This window comes from Beta vulgaris, chromosome 2, assembly GCF_026745355.1.
Source record: "Beta vulgaris subsp. vulgaris cultivar EL10 chromosome 2, EL10.2, whole genome shotgun sequence".
NCBI classification, from domain to species: Eukaryota; Viridiplantae; Streptophyta; class Magnoliopsida; order Caryophyllales; family Amaranthaceae; genus Beta; species Beta vulgaris.
In genome coordinates, this window is record NC_079203.1 from 44518744 (window position 1) to 44543316 (window position 24573).

The 24573-nt window shown below is 36.0% G+C and overlaps 3 protein-coding genes and 2 long non-coding RNA genes across 5 annotated transcripts; 1 reads left to right on the forward strand and 4 right to left on the reverse strand.

The window, feature by feature from the left end:
• The first annotated feature begins 1903 nt into the window (after positions 1-1903).
• On the forward strand, positions 1904-8507 carry LOC125495092 (uncharacterized). Its single transcript, XR_007271782.1, has 2 exons — positions 1904-2107; positions 7997-8507. It is a non-coding gene; the product is annotated as an uncharacterized LOC125495092 (long non-coding RNA).
• Positions 3182-7637, reverse strand: LOC104886273 (receptor-like protein kinase HSL1). The gene is made up of 3 exons (XM_057392674.1): positions 5853-7637; positions 4545-5786; positions 3182-3980 (listed from the first exon to the last, which is right to left on the reverse strand). Exons 1-3 carry the CDS (start codon positions 7402-7404, stop codon positions 3661-3663), a joined length of 3114 nt encoding a protein of 1037 aa, XP_057248657.1. The 5' UTR covers positions 7405-7637; the 3' UTR covers positions 3182-3660.
• A 1081-nt stretch (positions 8508-9588) lies between the features above and the next one.
• Positions 9589-13565, reverse strand: LOC104885827 (receptor-like protein kinase HSL1). Its single transcript, XM_010670432.4, has 2 exons — positions 10495-13565; positions 9589-10316 (listed from the first exon to the last, which is right to left on the reverse strand). Exons 1-2 carry the CDS (start codon positions 13127-13129, stop codon positions 9874-9876), a joined length of 3078 nt encoding a protein of 1025 aa, XP_010668734.3. The 5' UTR covers positions 13130-13565; the 3' UTR covers positions 9589-9873.
• Positions 13566-16809: 3244 nt separating this feature from the next.
• LOC125495077 (receptor-like protein kinase HSL1) lies at positions 16810-20848 on the reverse strand. The gene is made up of 2 exons (XM_048639744.2): positions 17970-20848; positions 16810-17850 (listed from the first exon to the last, which is right to left on the reverse strand). The coding sequence occupies exons 1-2, from the start codon at positions 20602-20604 to the stop codon at positions 17405-17407; spliced, it is 3081 nt and encodes a 1026-aa protein (XP_048495701.1). The 5' UTR covers positions 20605-20848; the 3' UTR covers positions 16810-17404.
• A 1413-nt stretch (positions 20849-22261) lies between these two features.
• LOC104885807 (uncharacterized) lies at positions 22262-23584 on the reverse strand. The gene is made up of 2 exons (XR_789016.4): positions 23059-23584; positions 22262-22578 (listed from the first exon to the last, which is right to left on the reverse strand). It is a non-coding gene; the product is annotated as an uncharacterized LOC104885807 (long non-coding RNA).
• Positions 23585-24573: the final 989 nt, after the last annotated feature.

Consider the following 24573-nt stretch of genomic DNA (forward strand, 5'->3'; position numbering starts at 1 on the left):
CATCTACATAACAAATGTGCAGAGTTAGGGAACACTTCCCGTACCGCTTTCATAAGTCTCAAATCATGGTAGGTTTTGAGTGTAACAGGGACATACATTCACCCCGATAAGAAACCTAAAGTTGTCCAACACCCAATTGTGACTATCAGCTGTTTCGTGGGCCATCAGAGCATAACCAACAATAAAGTGCTTGTTACAAGGTGTCATCCCAATGAGCTCCAAAAAAGGCCTATTATATTTGTTGGTTTTGTACGTTGCATCCATACCAACAACATGCGGATAAGTACGGAGGACATCTGCCGATCGAGGGTGCACCATGAACGCCTGTGTCATCACATTTGTCTGCTCGTCTTGCCGTATCCACTAAATGTAGTTGTGCTCTCGAGCAAGGTGTAGGAATTGTTGCATCATATCTCTACCTACCATCCATTGCTTCCCTTCTATCCTTTTCCTTGAGGTTGTACAAGTGTCTCATATTAGGATGATCATCGGGAAATTTTTCATTAACGACTTTCATGATACTAACAGGTCTAACATGCGACTTAATCATATCGCGAGCGAAAACCTTCGCCGCAGGACTAAGACCGCTAACGGATCAGTGGCCCTCACGGTAATGAATAAACTCGTGATTATGCATGCCACTTAGCCCTGGATCTGCTTTGATCACCCATCCCGTTCGATCAAGGTAATCCAAAAACATAAGCTTAATCTTCGCTCTACATCCACATGCTTTTGTTTTCATAGCTACACGTTCTGCTACGCTAAGATCCCTACCTTCACCCCGATATCTTTCACCTCGATTACATCTCATATACACATACTCTCGACCATTAGATTCGAGTCTATGATTTGACGAAATTACCATCACAAACCCAATTTCAAGTGCCCTAGATTTCACCCAAGCTTTTACTTCATTTTTCTCACCCCAAATCGTTTCATTATAAAACATGTGATTATAATCTATATAATCACCCCCAAAATCCGGCAAATAAACCTATAACATTTGAACATGTAATGATCATCAAATCAATTTTTGCACGCCCATTATAATTAATTCCAACAGTACGCAAACATATTCATTTTCAACTTATAATTACACAACATCAATATATTTTCACAAAAATAATCAGAAACACTTTTATTAATATACTACATTTAATGAATATAATTACAAATTATAAAAATGCTACCAACATTTTTGTTGGAAAACAATATTATGTTACAAATTATTATATAAAAATTATACTAATTACTATGTTAATATCACTTAACATTCGAATTTAAAAAAACACATAACAAAATTCGAAAATATAAAAAATACACGTAATAATAGTCGTATAACATTCAAAATTCACAAAATTGAAAGAAGGAACCAAAAAAACACTTCGTTACCATGGTAACGAAGTGATTTTTCGTAACCAAAAAAAATTTCGTTTCCTTCATGGAGGAAACCAAAAAAAATTTCGTCTCCGCGGAGGAAACAAAATTTTGAAATGTTATCGAGCGTGGTGGCCGGAAAAAAAAATCGAAAACTAATCACATTATGTCCGGTGATGATGGCGGTGTTGACGGTTCTTCGTCGGACATTGTCACAGTGGTGGTTGGCCGCCAGTAGTGGTGGCTCCGGTGATGGTGAAGTTGGCTCCCGGTGGTGGTGCTCAAGTTGGCCCCTGGTGGTGGTGGTGCTCACGGGTGTTGGTGGTGTTCAAGTACGCCCAAATAATGATGGTGGTACTGCTCAAGTTTGTGGCGGTGCTCAAGTTGGTGGTACCGCCGGTGGTGGTGGTGGTCGGGCTCGGGTAAGTGACAAAGTAAGTGAGTGAGAGTGGATGAGAAGCGAAGTGGAAGAGTCGATGAGTGGAGTGAAATGGAAGGGGCTAGGGGGGAATATAAAGGAAAAAATACGGGCGATTTTTAGTAAATAAGGACGGCAAATAGCGATAGGGTTCCAAAATCTTATTTCATTCGTGAGAGGGAGATTGAGTAAATAGGGTGGTTTGGTAAAAGTTCAACCTTTTACAGTTAGTAACTTCGTAAAAAATTTATGAATGGGGGAAATCATTTTTAATCAGCTTGAAACAATGGAGATGTGTAGCCACCGGCACCGGTATTTCTCTCTTACATTCCGTCTTCACTTCCTATAAATAACTGCATTAAATACAAATTACCTCTCTGTTCCTGTTAATTCACCATTGATTTATCAACTGTAATTGTAAAACTCTCAGTGATGTATTTTTGAAAATTCATGCTTGATTTCTACCCCATAATTTTCCTTTTTCATCTTGATTTTTCATGTTTGTTGTAACGGAAAAGTGGTGTGATATGTGATGTTAATTTCAGGTTACATGATGATCATATTATAGTATATGTTTTGGGGTGTTTGTTAGGCCTAATTTCAAAGAAGGGTCTTATTTTGTTTGTAGCTACTAAATTAGGTGAGTTTCATAATTTTATAATATCAATTGCAAATCAGTTGGAGATTTTAGGGTTTGTTTGATTAGACAGAGTTAACAGAATTCGAGATTAGTTTCCTTTGTTTGGTTTATTGCAAGAAAAGTTATTAAGAAAAATGGAATTTAGTGGAGGGGAGAGATGGATGTGAGGAGAGAAAGATGGATTGATGGGAGGAAAACCCTATTTATTTATCACATCATTCTTTTTCGTGTATAAATATATCCAATTATGTATTTTCGTCCCTTATATATGTTCCGTTGGACTTTTTAGAGTCTCTAAGGCGTATATTCAAACTTTTGGACACTTCACTTCAGATACTCTCTTATGTTCAGCTTTCTCCCAGTCCACTTCAATTCAGATACTCCTAGTTCAAAAGAATGGGCCTTATTATGAACCGTAGTCCGTAGATGTAATATACACGATGTCTATATATTTTCCTTGTATATTGGAGCAAATAAACTTTAACCCCCAAAATGCAATGGAGTATATTTTTAATCACAAAGGGAGTAGTATTTTTCAATAGTTACGAATTCGGAGAAGATGTTTTATGAGCATATATTCTTTAGCATAATCAAAAAGAAAAATTGACTAAACCTAGTAGCTTATTATAGAGAAGTAAAAGCCGAGAAGCTAAAAACATCAAGTCTCTATTTGGCTGGACATGTGGAAAATGATCTTATATGAATAACATGTTCCAAAGGTGAACACACTTCTATATGTTTTCGTTTGTTTGGTTCTTTTCAAGAAAGTTAGAGAGAAAAGGAAATCAAGTGGAATAGAATGGATGAGAGGGAAGAAAGGAAAAAGGTAATTGAAGAAAAGGGAGGTAAATATGGTAATTCTTATTTTTGAAAAAGAAATTGTTTTCCGCTCTTAGAAAAACTTTACAATTCAAACAAAGGAAAACTGGAAAACCATGTCATCAAAAATATGTTGCTCCCAAACAAACACTCTCTAAGCTTGCCTCTATATACTCAATTTCCTGCTCGCCCATAATCTATATGATCTCTCTTATCCACTAAAGAACAATGCTGGTGTCAATTACATTTTTAGCTCATTGGCAACTAGCAGTCTAGTATAACAAAATTATTGATACCACCACCTTGTCATTCTTTCTAATTTTTGCTTTCTGGTTCTTTTCCACTAGCTACATGAGATGTCTTCCTCCACATAGGCATGGTTTACTTTTATTATACTCATTCCTCATTAACCTTCATAGTGGCTGCATGCATTAAGTAGCTGTAGAACCTGTTTCATAGATGGTCGTGAACTTGGCATCTTGCTTGTGCATATGAGACCTAGTTTAAACACTTTCACCATCTGTTCTATGAATCTTGGTTCCTTGATATGCTCATCTAAGGCATCAATGATAGGATGTTCCTCAAAACAGTGTTGCCATGACCAGTCTGCCAGGTTTAAGTGCTCATTTCCCGTACACGGATCTTTCCCTGTTGCTAGTTCTAGAAGGACAACTCCAAAGCTGTAAACATCAATCTTCTCATTCAGCCTTTTTGTTTGCCAATATTCTACATGACCACGTGAAAAAACAAAAAAGTAGAGATCAGTAAAGAAAAATTAGTGTGGTGCTTTTTCATTAAAAAAGAAATAAACAGGGAGAACTATATGATTGAGGAAAGATGCAATCTCTGTTGAGGATTTTAATGTATCTTGTGAGTTTTTTTCGGAGAGACAGTGTAATGATTTGTTAGTGAGTATGATTTCATAGTTTTGATGTAGAAATCCTTGATTCGTTTTCAACTGCTTATGTATTTGTTAGTTTCAAATTTCTTTTGTAGATGTCATATGAATGCTTATTAATGAATTGATTTTACTATCCTAAACAAAAGAGTGTCTTGCGAGTCAGTGACTAGTTATCAAGTTGATTTTAAACATGAAATTTTATGATGCAGTTCTGTCAGCATTATGATTCTGAGGGCAACTACACCTCTGTAGAATCGTGTAATCTCAGGATACATACTTGATGATTGTTGTGGTTTTCTGTTTATGAAATAGATTTCAGATGTAACACACTTTTTTAAACAATCATGACAAGGAATATTTTAGAAACTATGATATGAAATGGTTCCTACCTGGAGCTATGTAACCAAAAGAGCCTGCAACAGCAGATGCAGTGTAAGGTTCACCTGTCTTGTCTGTCATCTTGGCTAGTCCAAAATCTGCAATTTTGGCATTGAACTCAGAGTCCAACAAGATATTGCTTGATTTAACATCTCTATGAATGACGGGAGGACAACAGTCATTGTGCAAATAGCATAATCCCTTTGCAGCGCCAACAGCAATTCTCAGTCGTGTTGGCCAAACTAGAACAATATTTTCATCCGGATTGCTCATTGATGTCCCCGAGTGCATTGATGATGGCTCATTGTCTCTTTTTTTCATATGAAGCCACTTATCAAGGCTCTCGTTCTCCATGTATTCATATACAAGAAGCTTAACATGGGCGTTTGAAACACAACGCAGCAACTTCACTATATTAGCATGTCTAATTGTGCCCAGGATCTCAACTTCTGTCAGAAATTGCTTTTCAAGAGCGCCTTCAATTTTTTTGCCACTCCAGATTCTTTTCACAGCCACTTTTTCGTCTGAATCATTCACAATAATACTGTATACCTTTCCTGACCCCCCAGATCCAATCATGTTATCGTCTGTCAGGCCAGACACAATCATTGTTCCAGTGAAGTCTACCCTGTGAAATGGTTTCAGTTCCCATACCTGGTGCTCACTAGAATTCTCATGCTGTGTCCCCTTGCTACTTCTGAAGAACGCGAAATACAGAAAAGTCAGAAAAAAGATTGCTCCAGGAACTAGAATCAGGGGAAGATATTTGTTTCGTGAGGAAGAGCATCGATGAAGGTCTGAAATTTGTTTGTCTGAGCACAAATTGGCATTGTCTAAGAAACTCTGATTAAATTCGCTGTTGTGAAATGCATTTGGGATCTTCCCACTGAAGCTATTAGAAGAGAGATTAAGTGTGATAAGGTTTTGCCCTGCTATTAGCCGTGCTAAATCAGAAGGGATTTGACCTGATAGCTTGTTATTGGAGAGGTTTAAAGAATTAAGTCTAGGCAGAGTACCTAAGGCTGCTGGGAGTGGACCTGAAAGGTTATTCTGAGCTAGGTTTAGCGTATCCAGTGATTTCCAAGAAATGATCCTTGATGGTAGCTCACCAGATAATTGATTACCATCGAGTAGAAGAACATGAAGAGATGACAGAGCAGTCAACTCTACTGGAATATTTCCCCAGAACTGGTTGTTGCTTGCCCTAAATTCAACAAGATTTTCCCAGCTGGCTATACTGGAAGGAATAGGACCTGAAAACTTATTATGGCTTATATCAAGCCAAACCAGTTTTTTTGACAACTGAGATGGAAGCTCGCCTGAAAATTTGTTATGTCTTATATCAAGCCAAATCAGTTTTTCTGACAATTGAGATGGAAACTTCCCAGAAAAGCTGTTGTTACTTAGAAACAAGAATAGTATATTAGGTAACATCAACAGGCCAGAAGGGATCCCCCCTGAAAAGTTGTTACGATGGACCGACAAAGTTTGCAAGGCATTGAGCTTAGATAGGGACAATGGGATCACTCCAGAGAATTGGTTTATTGAAACATCAAATGAGATAAGCTGAGAAAGGAAGCCTAGTTTTGGCGGTAAAACTCCTGAGAAGTGGTTGTTGGAGAGTAAAATGACTAGCAGAGTGGTGCATTGGCCTAGAGAACTTGGAATTGTCCCATTTAGATAGTTGCTAAATGCCACAACACCCACTAAGCTCCCACCGGCGCAAAGATTCCTCGGCAGTTGGCCGGTAAATGCATTGTCTGACACTTCAAAGCCCTCGAGTTTCGAGTGTAGGCCCATTTCTGGGGGAAGTGGACCCGAAAATTGGTTGTTGAATAACTTCAATTGCTTTAAGGAAGGAAGCAGGCCTATACTTGGTGGAAGTAGTCCATGGAATGTGTTGTGATACAAATGTAAGATCTCTAACTTTAGCAGATTTCCAAATGTATCAGGGATTATTCCTCTCAAATTGTTCATCGAAAGATCGATTTCCACTAAATTTATAGCCTCAATTGAGGAAGGAATTCCCCCTGATAGCCTATTTCTGTACAAGTATACATATGTCAAGTTCTTGAGCATGAACAACCCCCTCGGTATTCCACCGACCAAATCATTCGACGCCAAGTCTAAATGCTCAAGGTTCGTCAGATTAGCAAGATTTTCTGGGATTATACCGGTCAAATTGCATTGAGTCATCCAAAGAAACTTCAAATTCTTGAGTGTCCCAAATTCTTTGGGCAAATTTGCAGGGGAAAATGGGTTGTAAGCTAAACCCAATTCCTCAAGATTTTCTAAGTTACCCAAGTCATATGGATATGTGTCATTGAACACATTGGATTCTAAACGCAAGGTGATCAATCCTTTCAGCTGAGCTAATGAGGTCGGAATATCACCAGTGAAGTTGTTTGCACTAAGGTCAAGGTGTCGGAGTTTTGGAGAAAGCCTACTTATGTCATTGGGTAATAGCCCAACAAAGTAGTTTGAAGATAGGATTAAAGTCTGGAGCTTGGTACAGTTGTATAAAAATGTGGGGAAGTTTCCTTGGATGCTATTGTTTCCAAGATCAAGCAAGGTGAGATTTTCGAGATCACAAATGAACGGTGGAATTTCGCCTTTGATATTATGGCTATTCAGGGCTATTCCAGTGACGCTTTCGCCACCAGTGCAATTGATTCCGGGCCAATGACAAATGGCAGTGGTTGAGTTCCATGACTGCATTGGTGATATATTGCCCCATTGTTGCTTAATCATTAACAGGATTGCCTGTTCAGAGTTTTGAGACAATGGGCTTACCAGAAAGGGCTTGCAAGTTAGTAGGAGGGTGAAAAAAGAGAGCAGGATTTTTATGGAAGAAAAGGGTAGGTTTAACATTTTTTGGTGTATATTTAACTTTGGATTAGCTTGTATTTCTTCCTGTGATTTTTGTGGAACAAAAGGGTAGTTTTGTTCTACTTTTATTTTAGGGGCTTTTGGTAGTTGGAACCATAGGAGCTTGAAGAACAAAAACTGGAACAAAGGAACAGGAAATTTAATACTTCATAATTATTTTGGAGTGTGGATGTTATATTTAGTGTCTTTAAGTTGAAATATTTTCATTGTCAGTGTCTCGGTGATAAACAAATGCTGTTTATTAACCTGTAACTTCATAATAAATGTTATTTATTTGATCCTTTAGGAACACCCCTCCTACTTTCCCTTGAATTTTATTTTGGCAGTATTACTCCTGTTTAAATTATTGTTAAACTGTGATGTATATGCATCTAAGTTGTGACTAATTTACTATTACTAGTTTCTGGTAATCTTTTGACCTCCAAGTGATGGCTTAAATTAATGACAGTTGCGTCTTTGTGCAACTCTCTGAATTGGTTGGTGGATACTGTCTCGAACCAGCATTAAATTATAACATTTTGTAAACATTTGTTCATGAAAACTTGCTAGAATTAATTCATGTTCTGGTGGTTAGGAGATTCCTTGCAGATGGATTTCTTCAGCAAATTACCGGTGATCGAGTCTGCAACTTGTATTGACTAGGATTGTTGCTGCAGTCTGCTGCTTTCCTACTTAAACTCCAGTAAGCATGATCCAACCTTGTTTAGTGCATTCACCATTTCTTGTATTTGATCTTATGGTATTCGGTTGGGCTTTGGAGACTTGTTCATTGATGCCCACAAGAAAATGATGGTCAATTAAAACCCTACCCGAAATTTCGTTAAAAAGGACATGAAGATAACGAGGAAGCTGTTGGGACAAAAAGGTTGGACTGCTGCTTTGTTTATCTATCAGTAAGCTCATTCAGTTGCTGATCTGCTTGAGAAAGTGACAATTAGAATACGGATCAAGAGTGTTCAGATTTAGGAACCTGATTTTTGGTTAGTGGGGTTCAATGTATCAACTGCCTTTTTTTGACTATTTTGTCCAATTTTGAACTTTCTCATGCTCCTTTTTCTTCTCTTTATGGGTAAATCTTTCTCGACGACGACCTTAAGTTGGTGTTTAACTATACTGAATGCTTGTTTGGTTGAAACATGGGAAGTAGGAGTTCCTAGGAAGTGAAAGAATGCGAAGTTGTTTACTACTTTACCTAGAATAGTAAGAAATTAATTAATAATTATAATCGCATTGTAAAATTTCCCTTGTGCAGTTCTTCCCAAAAAGAAACTATACCTAATGATCACATAGTATCAACAGTTATAGAGTTTGTATTGCATTTGGTAACTAGCAACAAATTAATTCTAGTTTTTTTTTTTTTTTATTTCTTGTTTGGAAGCAAAACTGGATGAACTGCTACAAAACAATGGTCTTTCCCATAACATTAAATATCTGCCATATAGTATTTGGAAATTTGATTTTGAAGAGTGATATAAAACATAAATCAAACGGTTGTTTACTATGATAATAGCTTATCTATGTCCTTGATTGAGGAATTGGGATGATGTCAATATTATTTCCATACATAAGGTGTACAATTAGCGATGATCATTTGATTCAACATAGGAAGATATATTTCGTGGGAATTTTTTGGGCCATGTAAGTTCTTCTAGGAAGTGCAAAAAGTTATTTATGGGAAATGGAAGGCTCCCTACTTTTTTTGGGGAGTAAAGATTTTATGAAATGCAACCTCCGGTAATAAGGAAGAGTGACTTATTTCAGGATGTAGGAAATTCTAATTTGGCTTCATACCTCTTGAAGAAAGCTCTGATATTGATACATTATCTGCTGTTCAGAATCTTCTAAAAAAATTTAGAATGGAGGATGTTTTATGCTTATTTTCTTTGTTAATTGCTCAAAGAAAGTTTTGGGTTTTAAAGATTTATTCTATCTTTTGAGGAAAAGGAGGCACCAGGATGGAACTCTGTTCTTTGATATAAAACCCCTAATAGACTTTATTGACTAGTTACACAGAGATTTAAAACTCGCAATTAAGTATCATAACCCTTCAACCAAAGATGTCTTGGCCTAGTAGTTAAGATTGAGGTGCTGTAAACGATAGGTCACATGTTCGAATTCCCCCCTCCCCTTCTTTGTATTTTGTACTACCTTCGTGGCTCATATGGATCAAAAAAAGTGTCATAACCCCTCATAATTGAGGATATGATACAATATTACTGAAAGATTTACTATAACAATTTGATTTATTTTAACATCCTCCCAATTACACCATTCTAGTAAGGGAATTTCTCGAAAACTCAATCACAACCCATTATGAAGGATATGTTTGTGCTTTTCTAAATATCCTAAAATAGTATATGTGATTGTTATTTTTAGACGAAGGAAGAACATATCTACAATATTTATTATCTAGCTCTGATCCTACTTAGCTCCTAGCTTACATGGACACATTTAGACCATGTCACAGTCATCTTCTACTTTCCTCTTGCTATTCTTACAACTAGAGATATAATTTTCGCTTCCGATAAGAGGGGAAACATCGCGTTCATGTTCTGCCTTGGTTCTGTCAGAACCTTCTATAGTGCTATGTTGTTGAAGCATCCGCACAACCTCCTTCATTGATGGCCTAGAAGAGGGTATTGTGCTGGTGCACATTAACCCTACCTTGAATACACTGGTCATCTCTTCTAAGAAGCAAGGCTCCGCTACTTCCTTGTCAAAGACAACCTCAATTGAATGTCTCTGTCTATCGCCATAATGCTTCCATGCCCATTCTGCGAGACTTGAGCGCTCATCTCCGATGTGGGGCTCTTTTCCTGTCACTAGCTCGAGAAGAACTACACCAAAGCTGTAGATGTCGATCTTTTCATTCACCTTCGTTGTGTAGCAATATTCTGCATTTCCAAATTAGATGATGAGCATTTCATTGTCAGCTTATTAAAGTAGTTAGAATACATTATCAATGATCTTTCTTTTCCTATTAACCGAATTCCAATTTAATCAAATTGTTTCATAAAAATATACTTCATAAGTACTTAGTATGGTAATGGAAGAGGAAGTAATATATTATACCTGGCGCCATGTAACCGAAAGATCCAGCAACAGCAGAGACTGTATGAAGCTCTCCTTGTGGCTTAGCTAAAATCTTTGCTAACCCAAAATCAGCAATCTTAGCATTAAACTTGGAATCCAGCAATATATTACTGGATTTCACATCCCTATGAATTATGGGAGGTGAACAATCATGGTGCATATAACTTAATCCTTGAGCAGCATCAATAGCAATTTTCAATCTAGCAGGCCATTTCAAAACTGCATGATGAACGGACCCACTCTTTGATGAAACTTGTTGCCTATTACTCTCATGGATCCATTTATCCAGGCTTTGTTTCTCCATATACTCGTACACAAGCAGTTTCGAGTTTTGACTCGAAATACAGCAAAGTAACTTCACTATGTTGAGATGCCTTATTGTACCCAGAATTTGGACCTCAGCATTGAATTCTTTTTCCAACCTGTTGTTCGTTTTCCTGTTATTCCATATCCTCTTAACTGCAACCTCATCTCCTGATTGGTTGATGCGGATCTGGTAAATTTTACCGGATCCTCCGCACCCAATCACATTATCCTCAGTTAAGTTAGCAAGGACTTTTTCTTCTGTGAAATTTAGCTTTTGGAAAGAGGTTAGTTTCCATGATGCCAGTTCTTGCTTATTATTTCTTTGCCGTATTTCATTGATTATGACAACGATGAAGTATGAAATTGCCAGGAAGGAAACCAATGCAAGGACTATAATTAAAGCAAGATATTTCGAAGACAAGTTCTGGTTTCTAGGAGTAGTCAAGCATTTTGGGAGGTCTAACAATCCGGTATCGGAACATAAGTGGGTATCTAAGAAGCTAGTCTTGTATGCACTGTTGTCAATTCCATATGGGATTTTCCCATTGAGCTGATTGGAGGAAAGGTTGAGTGAAGGAACTTTTAATTGGCCAAATTCAGGTGGGATTTTGCCAGAAAACTGATTATCAGACAAATCAAGATAATTAAGGACAGGCAAAGAGCCTAGAACAGAAGGAATCGAACCAGAAAGCGCGTTATGAGACAGATCCAATCTGTTTAAGTTTTGCCATGAGATTATTTCTGAGGGAAGTTCACCTGTCAGCTGATTCCCATCAAGCATGAGAGTGTTGAGGTTTGAAAGGCTAGTTAACTCCAATGGAACAGTACCTGTGATCATGTTGTTACTAGCTTCAAACACCTGCAAAATTCTCCAAGTGCTTATACTTGGTGGAATTTTCCCGGAAAATTTGTTGTTGCTGATTACAACACGGCTCAAGTTCGAAGCCAATTTCTCAGGGAGTTGGCCTGTAAATTGGTTGTTGTTAAGCAATATGGTCGTCATCTGCTGCAAACTCCAAAGCTGTTCAGGAACATCACCTGACAAGCTATTGTTGTTGAGTAAAACTACGATCAAAGAGTTGCATTGGCTTAGAGAACGTGGGATTGTCCCATTCAAATAGTTGTTGAATGCCACAACACCATTTAAGTTCCCACCCGCGCAAAGATTCTCCGGCAGTTGGCCGGTGAATGCATTGTCCGACACTTCAAAGCCCTCCAATTTTGAGTGTAAGCCCATTTCCGGAGGAAGTGGACCTGACAACCGGTTTCTAAACAACTTCAACTTCTTCAAGGAAGGAAGCAGGCTAATACTTGGCGGAATTGTTCCATGGAGTTGGTTTTCAAGCAACTGCAGGATCTCTAATTTTTGGAGCTTTCCAAATGCATCAGGAATTATTCCTGTCAGATTGTTCATCGAGAGATCGACTTCGACCAAGTTCAAGGCCTCGATCAAGGACGGAATCCCCCCTGAGAGCCTATTTTTATACAAGTATACATATGTCAAGTTCTTGAGTAAGAACAACTTACTAGGAATTCCACCGACCAGACCATTCTCCACCAAGTCTAAATGCTCAAGGCTAGTTAGATTAGCATAATCATCTGGGATTTCGCCAATCAAATTGCATTGAGTCATCCAAAGAAACTTCAAATTCTTGAGCATCCCAAATTCTTTGGGCAAATTTACAGGGGAAAATGGGTTGTAAGCTAACCCCAATTCCTCAAGATTTTCTAAGTTACCCAACTCCGAAGGAAATGTGCCATTGAACAAATTGGATTCTAAATGCAAAGTGATCAACCCTTTGATCTGAGCTAATGAAGTTGGAATATCACCAGTGAAGTTGTTGGCACTAAGGTCAAGGTTTTGTAGGCTAGGAGAAAGCTTATTTATGTCATTTGGTAATTCCCCAACAAAATAATTTGAGGATAATACTAAAGTTTGGAGCTTGGTGCAATTGTATAAAAATGTGGGGAAGTTTCCTGTGATGCTATTGTTTCCAAGATCAAGCAAGGTGAGGTTTTTGAGATCACAAATGGACGCCGAGATTGCGCCATCGATGTTTTGGCTATTTAGAGAGATACCGATGACACTTTCGCCATCGGTGCAATTGATTCCGGGCCAAACACAAACAGGGATGGTGGAATTCCATGATTGCATAGGAGGTGGATTGCCCCATTGCTGTGCAATATTCAACAAGATGTCTTGGTCAGAGGAGTGAGATTGTGAAATTACCAAAAAGGGTAGAGAGGTAAAGAGGAAGGAGAATAAAAGGAGTGGAAGTTGGAGGGAAGAAAAGGGTATTTTTGTCATTTTGTATGTGGTTTATGGAAGTTTTGCTCTGTTTTTTATATGGTTCATCTGCCTTAGGAAGTGAAGTTGGAGGCAGAAGAGCTAGAACAACTAGTAGCGGGAAAATATGTTAGGAGGAAAAAAGAGAGAAATATTGTCAAACATTCAACGGTATTGTATTCAAACTTGACGACTTGGCGTAATTCATTTTAGATCTTGTTACAAATTACAAGTGATAAATATTGGGTTGTGATGGGTCAACAAAATCAACGAGAAAATTGCATGTAAAAGGAAAGAAAAGTACTTCTAGAGTTCTAGTTATGGACCATTACTAATAAGAAGTAATAAATACTCCTAGCAGGCTAGCATACTGTTTTCGTCTTCCACGACTGGCCGGTGCAATTGATTCTAGAAAAGAGAAAATTACAAGTGTGGAACAAAAGTTTCCACAGAATTCTCTTCACCACTACTCAAAGTTTGGTTCTAGAATGCTTATTGTGCAATTGCATATATTGGGGTGTTTGGTTGGGAGTTTTTGGAGTAAAAAGATGTTTGATATGAATAGTGAGGTTTTGACTAGTTCGAATTCCAAAAAGTTTGAGGAGCTTTTTCAAAGATATGTTTCTGAATATAGTTGTACTAGCCTTATATGTAGGCTATGCGTGTGAAGTCGTTTATGGAATTAAATTTGCATACTTACATCTAGCTCTATCTACATAAGTTTTAGGTTTTATATATATGTGACTAAAATCGTTTGTGGAATTAAATTAGTTGCGTAATTAGATCTAAATTCATAGAAAACTTATATACAAAATTTATCGAGGAAAAAAATATTCACAATGTAACAATATAATTAACAAAGATAGTAAATGAAATCTCCGGTGTTTCAACTATAAAATTTAACTTCATAGAACTTGGTTAACCACATGCACTCTTCAACCCAATCGACCTGCATCACATAGCTAACAGTATAAGAGTGATCCGAATTGAAGTCTTGCATTGGTGGAGGTAAGATCCAAGCGAAGGTTTTGTTACTTTTTTAATTGTAAATTTTATATAACTATCTTTTAAAATATAGACACCTGTAAATTCTTATCTCTGCCTAACTTATATTTTTGAGGTTTAATAGCTTTACTTATAATTTAGTTAACAATAATTAGTGAATACAATTTTTAAGTTATCATAAATTGAGTTGATAGTTGAAAATATATTAATTTTTAAATCTAATGATGTAACTATAATTAATGTTTAAGTACTAATAAACTACTTTTTAAAAATTGTTAATATCCTTGTTTTATAATTTTCATATAACTTTTTTAAGATATAGATATCTATAAATTCATCGCTGAATAACTTACATTTTTGAGGTTTAATAACTTTACTTATAATTTGTGTAACAATAGTTAGTGATATAATTTCTAAGTTTGTAACAATGAGTTAATAGTTAAAAATATATTTATTTTTAAGCTAATAATCTAAGTATAATTAATGTTTAAGTACTAATAAACTATATTTTAAAAATTGTTGATATTCCTGTTGTATGGGTTCGTATAGGGACCGCTATTCTATTATTAACTCGATTTTGAAATTAGTATTTGAAAATTGTTATTTTTCATATTTGCCATGATTAATGTAAGTAAACTTTGACTTTATTGCAAGCTTATTGTGTGGGTTCTTATGGGGTATATTATTATCTCACAACTTTATGTCGTATAATAGAAATTAACTGAGATAATAACATTGAGACATAAATTAATTTAAAGTAATAATGTCTTTACTATACATGATAAATTTGTACATTTGAAATCGAAAGTTAAATATATAAATCTCTATTATATAATATAAGATTATTAAATAAAAGAGCAACAAACAATATGGAAATGGCTTATAAGATACTCTAAACACAATATAACATTACACCACTTATTTAGGATCTTATCTTCTAACTCTAATTCAACTTTACACCACTTTGATATTTGCATGCGAGAGAACATAAATGAAAGAAGAAGAGAGTAGTTCATTCACGTTTTTCTGGGCACAACTTCACAAAACACCTCCGATCGAAGGTCTTTTGTGGTCCGATTTACAAAAGTTACTAATGGGATCCTTTTGGAAAGTCAATCACAAACTTGTTCAACAAAAATTTTCGAGCATTCTAAAAATAGTTTAAGTAAATTAAGGATGTATTTATGTGACATATTTAGGATTTTTATATATAGCGGGTCAAACTAAATGCATTAACTTTGTTAAAAAAAGTAGATAGATTAGTTATAACTAGAGTACTTATATGAGTAGATAATACTCCTACCGAAAAATGTAGATATGATAAAACTCAAGGTGGATCTAATTGGTTGGAGGCTTTTATTTCACCGTGTAACAGGGGTTCGATTTGCCTCTTGCAAAGTAGGATCCCCAAAAGTGGTAATATATGTTGAAAGTGAAAAATAAAAAGTTACAATACTTTCAATATGGGTATCAAAGATAGGTTGTGTTTTTTCGTCAAATTCTTATGTGACAATGTTCAACATTACGTAATTATAATAATATTACTCATGTGATCAATATATTAAGGGCCTATTTTCTCCAGCTTATTTTCTTTTTCTTTTTTTTTGTTTTTTAAGCGTACAAGAAAGAAAACAACGAGATAAATTAAAATTAGCATAACGTAAAGGGAAGGACGGACGAACGACGCTTAGTGGCAAGAGAATGAGCTAGGGCCGCATCCTCCCTAGGCACCTTAAAAATACGACACCAAGAAAAAGAAGCTGTCATAGCGCGAATATCCTGAATGGTATGGGCTACCGAGAAATCCTGACCTCGGCGAGATTGTAAAAGAAGGACCAAAGTGGTAGAATCCGTGAGTATCATGATACGAGTGAACTGTTGGTCCCTAGCACATAAGAACGCCAAGAGGCAGGTGTATGCCTATGTGTGTAGAGCCGAAGAAGCAAGGAATCATTATTTTCCAGTTGCAATTAGTTCAGTTCAGTTCAATTCAGTCATTTAATTCTCTAATAATAAAACAATGATAATTATTATTATTACTACTATTACTATTGTAAATACTACTATCATGATTACAATTATTATTATATTATTATTATTTTAATATTGCTAATTATTGTTTTGCTAATACTTTTTTTATATGATTCGGCTAATTATATTGAAATGATAATTTAAACTTAAGAAGTACACATTGCAATAATATTTGTCATTGTTCAAAGTACAAACTTTTTAATAGATGACAACAATTATACTATTAATAATAACAACAATGACACTTGTCATTGTTGAAATGAAAAAAATACACGTTTTGATAGTTGGATTACTAGGCAAAATAATAGTATTATTGAACATTAACTAGTTTTCATAATCAGTTAATTATTATTTTATTTAATAACTTATTATTATTAATAAATCATTATTATGAATTTATTATTAATTAAATAATATATTATATTATTATCACTACTATTAGTTATAATTTAATTTAGTTCAATTCAGCTCATCTCAGTTTAGTTACAATCAGTTCAGTTTAGTTGTTTTATGCCGAATACAACAATGTTCCCTATTCTTTCGATCATTAGTAAAGATGTTTTAGGTTGGTTCTATTTTAGGGGATAGCTTAGGTTTTTTTCCTTATTAAAAGAAATAAAAAAAATTGTTAAGTGTTAATTAGAAGTAGAGATAATGACAAAAAATAAAGAAGTTTAGATATTTATATCATATGTGGAGAAGATGTTACACAACTTGAGAACCTAAATGGCTAAATCAAAGGAAAAAATTTACAAAAAAGAAAGAAACTACTGTAATAGAAAGCAAAAGAGGCCAACATATTGACTTCGCTAAAGTTCAATCTGTGAGTTGTGACCTTACCATTGTTAATCTAGCACTTCTAAGTTCTACCATCTCCTCTATCAAAGCTATTAGTATCCAATCTTTCTTAATTTCAGGATGGGATGGGCCATAGCCCGGGTAGGCCACCCCCGGATCCGCCTCATGCGAGGAGGAAACGTATTTACATGAAGAAAACACACTATCTTGTTACTTGTAGATACAGATTCAGACCATGTCATACTTATCTTCTTATACTTCCCTCACTGCGTCTAATGAATCCGTCAAATGATAGTAGCCCTGCTTTGTGATCGAGCCTCCTTTGTGACACTCCAAATTGCTAATAGTTCAGCATGAAGTGCATAGTTTGTTATAACTGGTTCAACTTGAAGCTGCACACACTCTCTTAGTGATTTCACACAAGCGAAAAAGATGCTATGCCGATTCCTCCATGTTTAGACTTTAGACCATGTCATACTTATCTGCTTCTACTCCCCTGACTCGCTTGCTATTTCCACAACTAGAGATATAATTCTCACCCCCAATAAGAGGGGATACATCACGTTCATGCTTTGCCTTGGCTCTTCCATAATCTTCTAGCGTGCTATGTCGTCGAAGCAATTGTAAAACATCCTTCATTGAAGGCCTAGAAGCAGGTAATGTGTTAGTGCACATCAACCCTATCATGAACACAGTGCTCATCTCTTCCAAATAGCAAGGCTCCTCCACTTCCTTATCAAGGACATCCTTAATTGGATATCCCTGGCTGTAATGTCTCCAAGCCCACTCTGCAAGGTTCGTGTGCTCGTCTCCAATATGTGGCTCTTTCCCTGTCACTAACTCGAGAAGAACTACGCCAAAGCTGTAGATGTCAATCTTCTCATTCACCTTGGTTGTGTAGCAATACTCTGCAATTCAAAAACAGATAACAAACACTCTATTGTCAGCTTCTTATAGTAGTTTGAGTATATGTTAGTAACAATACAGTGTGATAGTAAGAAATTATAGGGTGATGCCCATATATTACCTGGGGCCATATAACCAAAAGATCCAGCAACAGAAGAGACAGTCTGAGGTTCTCCTTGTGCCTTAGTCAAAATCCTCGCTAACCCAAAATCAGCAATCTTGGCGTTAAACTCGGAGTCCAGCAAAATATTACTGGATTTCACATCCCTATGAACTATGGGAAGTGAACAATCGTTGTGCATATAACTTAATCCTTGAGCAGCATCAAATGCAACTTTCAATCTAGTAGGCCAATCCAAAACTGCATTTTGAACTGACCCACTCATTGATGTAATGGGTCGCGATTCACTATCACGGATCCATTTATCCAGGCTTTGATTCTCCATGTATTCATACACGAGCAATTTCGAGCTTTTACTCGAAATACAGCAAAGTAACTTCACTATGTTGAGATGCCTTATTGTACCCAGAATTTGGACCTCAGCCATGAACTCCTTTTCTGAATTGTTACTTATTTTTCTGTTTTTCCATAGCCTCTTAACTGCAACAGCACGCCCGGATTGGTTAATGGGAATCCGGTAAACTTCACCGGATCCTCCAGACCCAATCATATTCTTCTTAGTTAAGTTAGCAACGATTTTTTCTTCTGTGAAGTCTAGACTGTGGAAAGAGGTAAGTTCCCATGTTTCTAGTTCTTGCTTATTTTTTCTCTGCTTAATTACATTGATTATGAACACAGCAAAGTATGCAATTGCTAAGAAGGCAACCAAAGCAAGGACTATGATAAGAGCAAGATATTTGGAAGACAAATTCGGGTTTCGTTGGCTAAACGAGCAAGTCGGAAGTTCTAAGTTCCCGGTATCAGAACATAAATGGGTGTTCATAAAACTAGTACTGTACGCACTGTTATCAAGCCCAACTGGGATCTCCCCAGTGAGCTTAGTTGAGGATAAGTTGAGTGAAGTGAATCGTAATCGGCCTAATTCAGGTGGGAGTTGGCCAGAAAACTGATTATTAGACAAATGAAGATAATTAAGGACAGGCAAAGAGCCAAGAGCTGATGGAATTGAGCCAGAAAGCTGGTTATAAGAAATATCAAAGCTGCTTAAACTTTTCCATGAAATTATTTCTGAGGGAAGTTCACCAGTGAGTTGATTTCGATCAAGCAAGAGAGTGTTAAGGCGTGAAAGGCTTGTTAATTCCAATGGAACAGTACCTGTGATCAAGTTGTTGCTTGCTTGAAATTCCTGTAAATTTTTCCATGAGTTTACACTTATTGGAATCTTCCCGGAAAACTTATTGTTGCTCAATTCGACACGACTCAAGTTCCAAGCCAATTTATCAGGAAGTTGGCCTGAAAATTGGTTGCTACTAAGTTGCATGACCATCATATCCTGCAAAGTCCACACCCCTTCAGGAACTTCACCTGACAAACTATTATTGTAGACTGAAATTATAAGCAAAGAGTTGCATTGGCTTAAGGAACTTGGGATTGTCCCATTAAGATAGTTATTGAAAGCAACCAAACCCAACAACGTCCCGCCTGAACAAAGATTCTCCGGCAGTTGGCCAGTGAATGCATTGTTTGGAACCTCGAAGCGTATGAGCTTCGAGTGTAGGCCTAGTTCAGGAGGAAGTGGACCTGAAAACCGGTTGCTGAATATCTTGAATTCCCTCAAGGAAGGAAGCAAGCCTATACTTGTAGGTAACGTTCCATGGAATTTGTTTTGGAACAAATTTAAGACCTGTAACTCTTGCAGCTTTCCAATGTCTTCAGGGATTATTCCTGTCAATTCGTTCTGCGAAAGATCGAGTTCTACCAAATTTAAGGCCTCAATCGAGGATGGAATTCCCCCTGAAAGCCTATTTTTGTACAAGTATAGAAGTGTCAAATTCTTGAACAAAAACAACCCACTTGGGATTTCACCCACCAAATCATTCTCCACCAAGTCTAAATGCTCAAGGCTAGTTAGATTAGCAAATTCCTTTGGAATTTCACCAATCAAATTACATTGAGTCATCCAAAGAAACTTCAAATTCTTAAGCATCCCAAATTCTTTGGGTAACTTCATATGTGAAAATGAATTGTAAGCTAACACCAATTCCTCAAGATTCTCCAAGTTACCTAATTCAGAAGGGAATGTACCATTGAACAAGTTGGAATCCAAATGCAAAGTGATCAACTCTTTGAGTTGAGCTAATGATGTTGGGATATCATCAGTGAAGTTATTGGCACTAAAGTCAATGTGTTGGATATTAGGAGAAAGTTTATTTATATCATTAGGTAAATTCCCAACAAAATAATTTGAAGATAAGATCAAAGTTTTGAGCTTGGTACAATTGTATAAAAATGTGGGGAAATTCCCTGGAATACTATTGTTTCCAAGATCAAGAATGGTGAGGTTTTTGAGTTCACAAATAGACGGTGGGATTTCGCCACCGATGTTCTGGCTATTGAAGGAGATTCCGGTGACGGTTTCGCCACCAGTGCAATTGATTCCAGTCCAAGAACAAACAGGGGTGGTGGCACTCCATGAATCCATTGGAGGTTGATTGCCCCATTGTTCTTTGACTTTCAATAGGATATCTTGGTCAGAAGAGAGAGATTGAGAAATTACGAAAAAGGGTAGGGAAATAAGGAGGAGGTAGAACAAAAGAGGCGGGAAATTTAGGGAGGGAAAGGGCAATTTTGTCATTTTGTGGATGAGTAGTTTGTGTTCTTATCTTTTTTTGGTTGGCATCAGAGTGAGTTAGTTGGAGGTTGAGGAGTTAGGAAAGAGAAGAAATTTTGGTGAAGCTTGAAAAGTCTTTGGCGTCTAATGTTTTGTGGATTTTTCTCTTTGGAATTTATCATACATTCATACTACATCATGTGAAAGTGCGTTGGGTGAAGAGTAACTAAATGTTTTTTGACGCAAATTGGAAGGATTGATTAAGCCCATATAACTATATAAGGGGTAGTGCTCCATTTTATATTATACTTTTTCTAGTCCAACAATGATATTCTCATATCGGGTATGTGCCAATACCATGGTATTTATGTAATTTTGATGACAAAAGTAATATTAAAAAATTATAATTTTTTTGTTTTTCTTAATTATTTTTTTCGGGCTTGTTAGTCGAAATCTTATATCATATCCTAACAATATCTTATCATATCATTAGCTATTAAATCATATCTGAGCAACATCTAATCATATTAAGTATCTGGTAGGGAAAAGTTTCCCATATCGAATATGGAAGTATACTTTTTCTAGTCTTATAGTGCGTTAATGGTGAATCAGATGATCGTGACTAAATGGTAAGGAAGCGTCAATTTGGGCTCGATTAGTCGATTGGTCCATCCATTAAATTTGTAGAAAAATACTACAAAAAGTGGGGGGCTGTGGGGGTATGGAAGAATTTAGAAAATTGTTCATTAAATGATTAGATCTATAGTGGGCGTAGACCGTAGACTTGAGTGTATATTTATGTTTAAATGCATTTGAATAGTCAGAAGTCTCGAAGAGCATGACAGATCATAGAACCAATGCTTATCTCAGAATATTATGGATATCATTTTGCACAATACGTTTTGGAAACGGAAAAATGGAATATATAGTCTAATATTTATACTAAAAAGTAGAGGTGTCAAAAACTGGGCCGACCCACGGGTGAACCCGCATGCGACCCAGACCCAACCTGTTCCGAGCCGAGAGTGGTCGGTTGGAAAGCCGACCCATTCCGACCCAGCGTTCACCCGTGCCCAGTTTAACCCGTGGAATTAGTAACCCAACCTGAGTTGGGCCGACCCACTTTTACCTGTACCCAGTTGCACCCGTGAATAACGACCCAGACCCAACCTGTTTCCGACCCAAAATAACCCGCACCCAACTTCACCCGCCAATGACCCAGTTAAACCCAGCCAGTTATCACCCAACCCAGTTACCACCCAACCCAGCTGTGACCCAACCCAGCTATCCCCAACCCAGTCGTGATCCAACCCAGTTATCACCGACCCAGTTGTGACCCAACCCAGCTATCACCGACCCAGTTGTGACCCAATCCAGCTATCACCGACCTAATTCTGACCCAACCCAGTTATGACCCAACCCAATTTCGACCCAACCTTGTTAGCACCCGACCCAACTAAACTCGACCTAACACCATTCCGACTCAAGTAAACCCGATCCAACACCATTTATTTGTTTTTGGGGTGCAAGACCGAAGACGTATAAGTTCAACTGCTAGTCGAACGCTTATTCCTTACGACAAAAAAAAAAAAATCAGTGACATCCCCTTTAATTTAAGAGATGCTACTAAAAATTCCATATAAAATTTGAACCACACATTCAACAAATTTAAGGGACAAAATAAGATGAACTGAAGCATAGATTAACAGATCTCAAATCAAACAAACAACCTAATATTCGAACTTTGCAAAAGAGCATGGGTAGATCTTGGTAATTAAAATTCCTTACTAATTATTACATTCGCTCGTTATAAAAAAAATACACTAGATCTAAAAGTAAAAAATAAAATCAGTAAAAAAATTCTTAGAATAGATCTCAAACTAACACAAAATAAATTAATTGGTCTTTTTTTCATCACCATCTTCAAAGTTGCCAAACTTCATCTGCTACACTTTGTTTATGAGGCCCTTGCTTGAATTTATATAATCGGATATCTACCTGAACATTGAGTGATGATCAACATGAGATCATACTAAAAGAAGAAAGAGAAGAGCAAAAAAGAAGAAATAAAGAAAATTAACTGAAGAAGGAAAGATCTAAAATTAAAAAGAGAAGAAATTAAATTTTGGACTTTCAAACCAAAAAAGCTAATTTCATCACTTTCCAATTCACTCCTGTCTTAAAACCCCTATATTTTTTTTTATATAAAAAAAAGCGAGCTTGAAACAGATCCAACCAAAAAAGCATGAAATATGAATTCAGAGTCAAATTCACAAAGACAATATATATATATATATATATATATATATATATAAGAACGAAATTAAAGAACAGTAGAGTATAATTACAATTGGAGAGAAAACCCATGAGAAGTTACGACGGAACAAAACATAAATAATTAAATTATTATTATAACATTAGAGAATAATTTCAGAGAACAAAAAAAATTATGCATATAGATTATACTTGGTAACTGACTTTGGATTCATCTTTGCATATAAACCGTTCTCTAGATTCATCTATCATAATGGGGAAAAGATTAAGACCATCTGAGAGATTTCATTTTGGGAAGAATGATAAAGAGATCGGATGAACACTTCTAATCCTTGTTTGGATGCTTTGTATTTAGATTGTCCAATGCTTCCCTTTCACGGAATATAATCCTTGTTTGGATGCCATGCATTTTCTTTGCTGGTTTTTTTGGATGCTTTGTATTTATTGAAACTTGTTTTGGCATAGGAGGGCAACTAAAGAAGGGAATTCATGAAAGAGAAACTGATATTTGATCAGGGTTTAACTTTTGTGGCGGCTCCAAACTGAGATTGTCCAATGTTAGGGATTTTTAGGGTGTTTTTATCCGTTGGATGAAAAGATTGAAGGGTTGATATTTCCTCTTATGAATTTAGGGTGAATTTCTTTTTTATTTTCAGAAAATTAAATCATAAATGAAGGGCTTAGATTTGGTCTTTCTCTAATAAAGGGCTGAGATTTGCTCATTCAAGAGGGATCCATGACTAACTCTATTGACCAATGAGCATTGAGTTACACCAAGCACATGGATTGTTGTATTTTGATCAATGGTTGGGTTTTGTTCATGTTGATCTTCTCACAAATCAATGACCTTAATTTTGTCATTTTGATTAATTTGATACTATTTTGATTTGAGAATTTTAAATTAATCATTCTAGTATTAATGGTTTAGTTAACTTTAAAAATTAGTATTATTGACTTATTGTTAAAAATTAATATACAATAAAAACTTTAAAAATTCAATTAGTTATTAATGACACACAATCTAATCTAATCTAATCTAATCTAATCTAATCTCTTACACTAATAAGATATTAATGACATTATAATACAACCTATCTTCTTGAAGACAAGCATGAAGGATGATTCTAAAGACGATCGTGAATAGTGTGAAACTGTTAAGGCAAAGTTGTAAAAATGTTAAGACAAACTACCAATTAACAACTAACAAAGTAACAAGTAAGTGAATAGTGATTAACAAAGTAACAAATTAGAAGTTCAATGAATAATGATGTATTGATGTGAATTTGTGAAACAATGAAAGTATAAATTGTTAATTGTTAAGTATGAAATACATGAATGTTTGATTATTTAAGTAATGAAATAGACGAATTTCTAGTATGCTTTGAATTTTGATTATTGTTAAAACCGTGTAATAACATCGATGATTAACGTTGATCATTGCTACTTCATTACTTGTTGAGTTGTTCAACGAACGATGAAAGTCTAACTCTTTTTGTTGCTATATAGTGACTGATTCAGAGACTTGAGAGTGAGTAAGTCACTAACTAACAAAATGTTTAAGTTTAATAGTCTATTGACTCTAATACTATAAGTTTATAATCAATAATTCTTATGGTTGTTAGTTGTTAGTTGTTAATTGTTAGTTGTTACTTGTTAGATGTTAGTTGTTACTTGTTACTTGAATACTTATGCAATCATCAATAAGAATAACTAAATAAG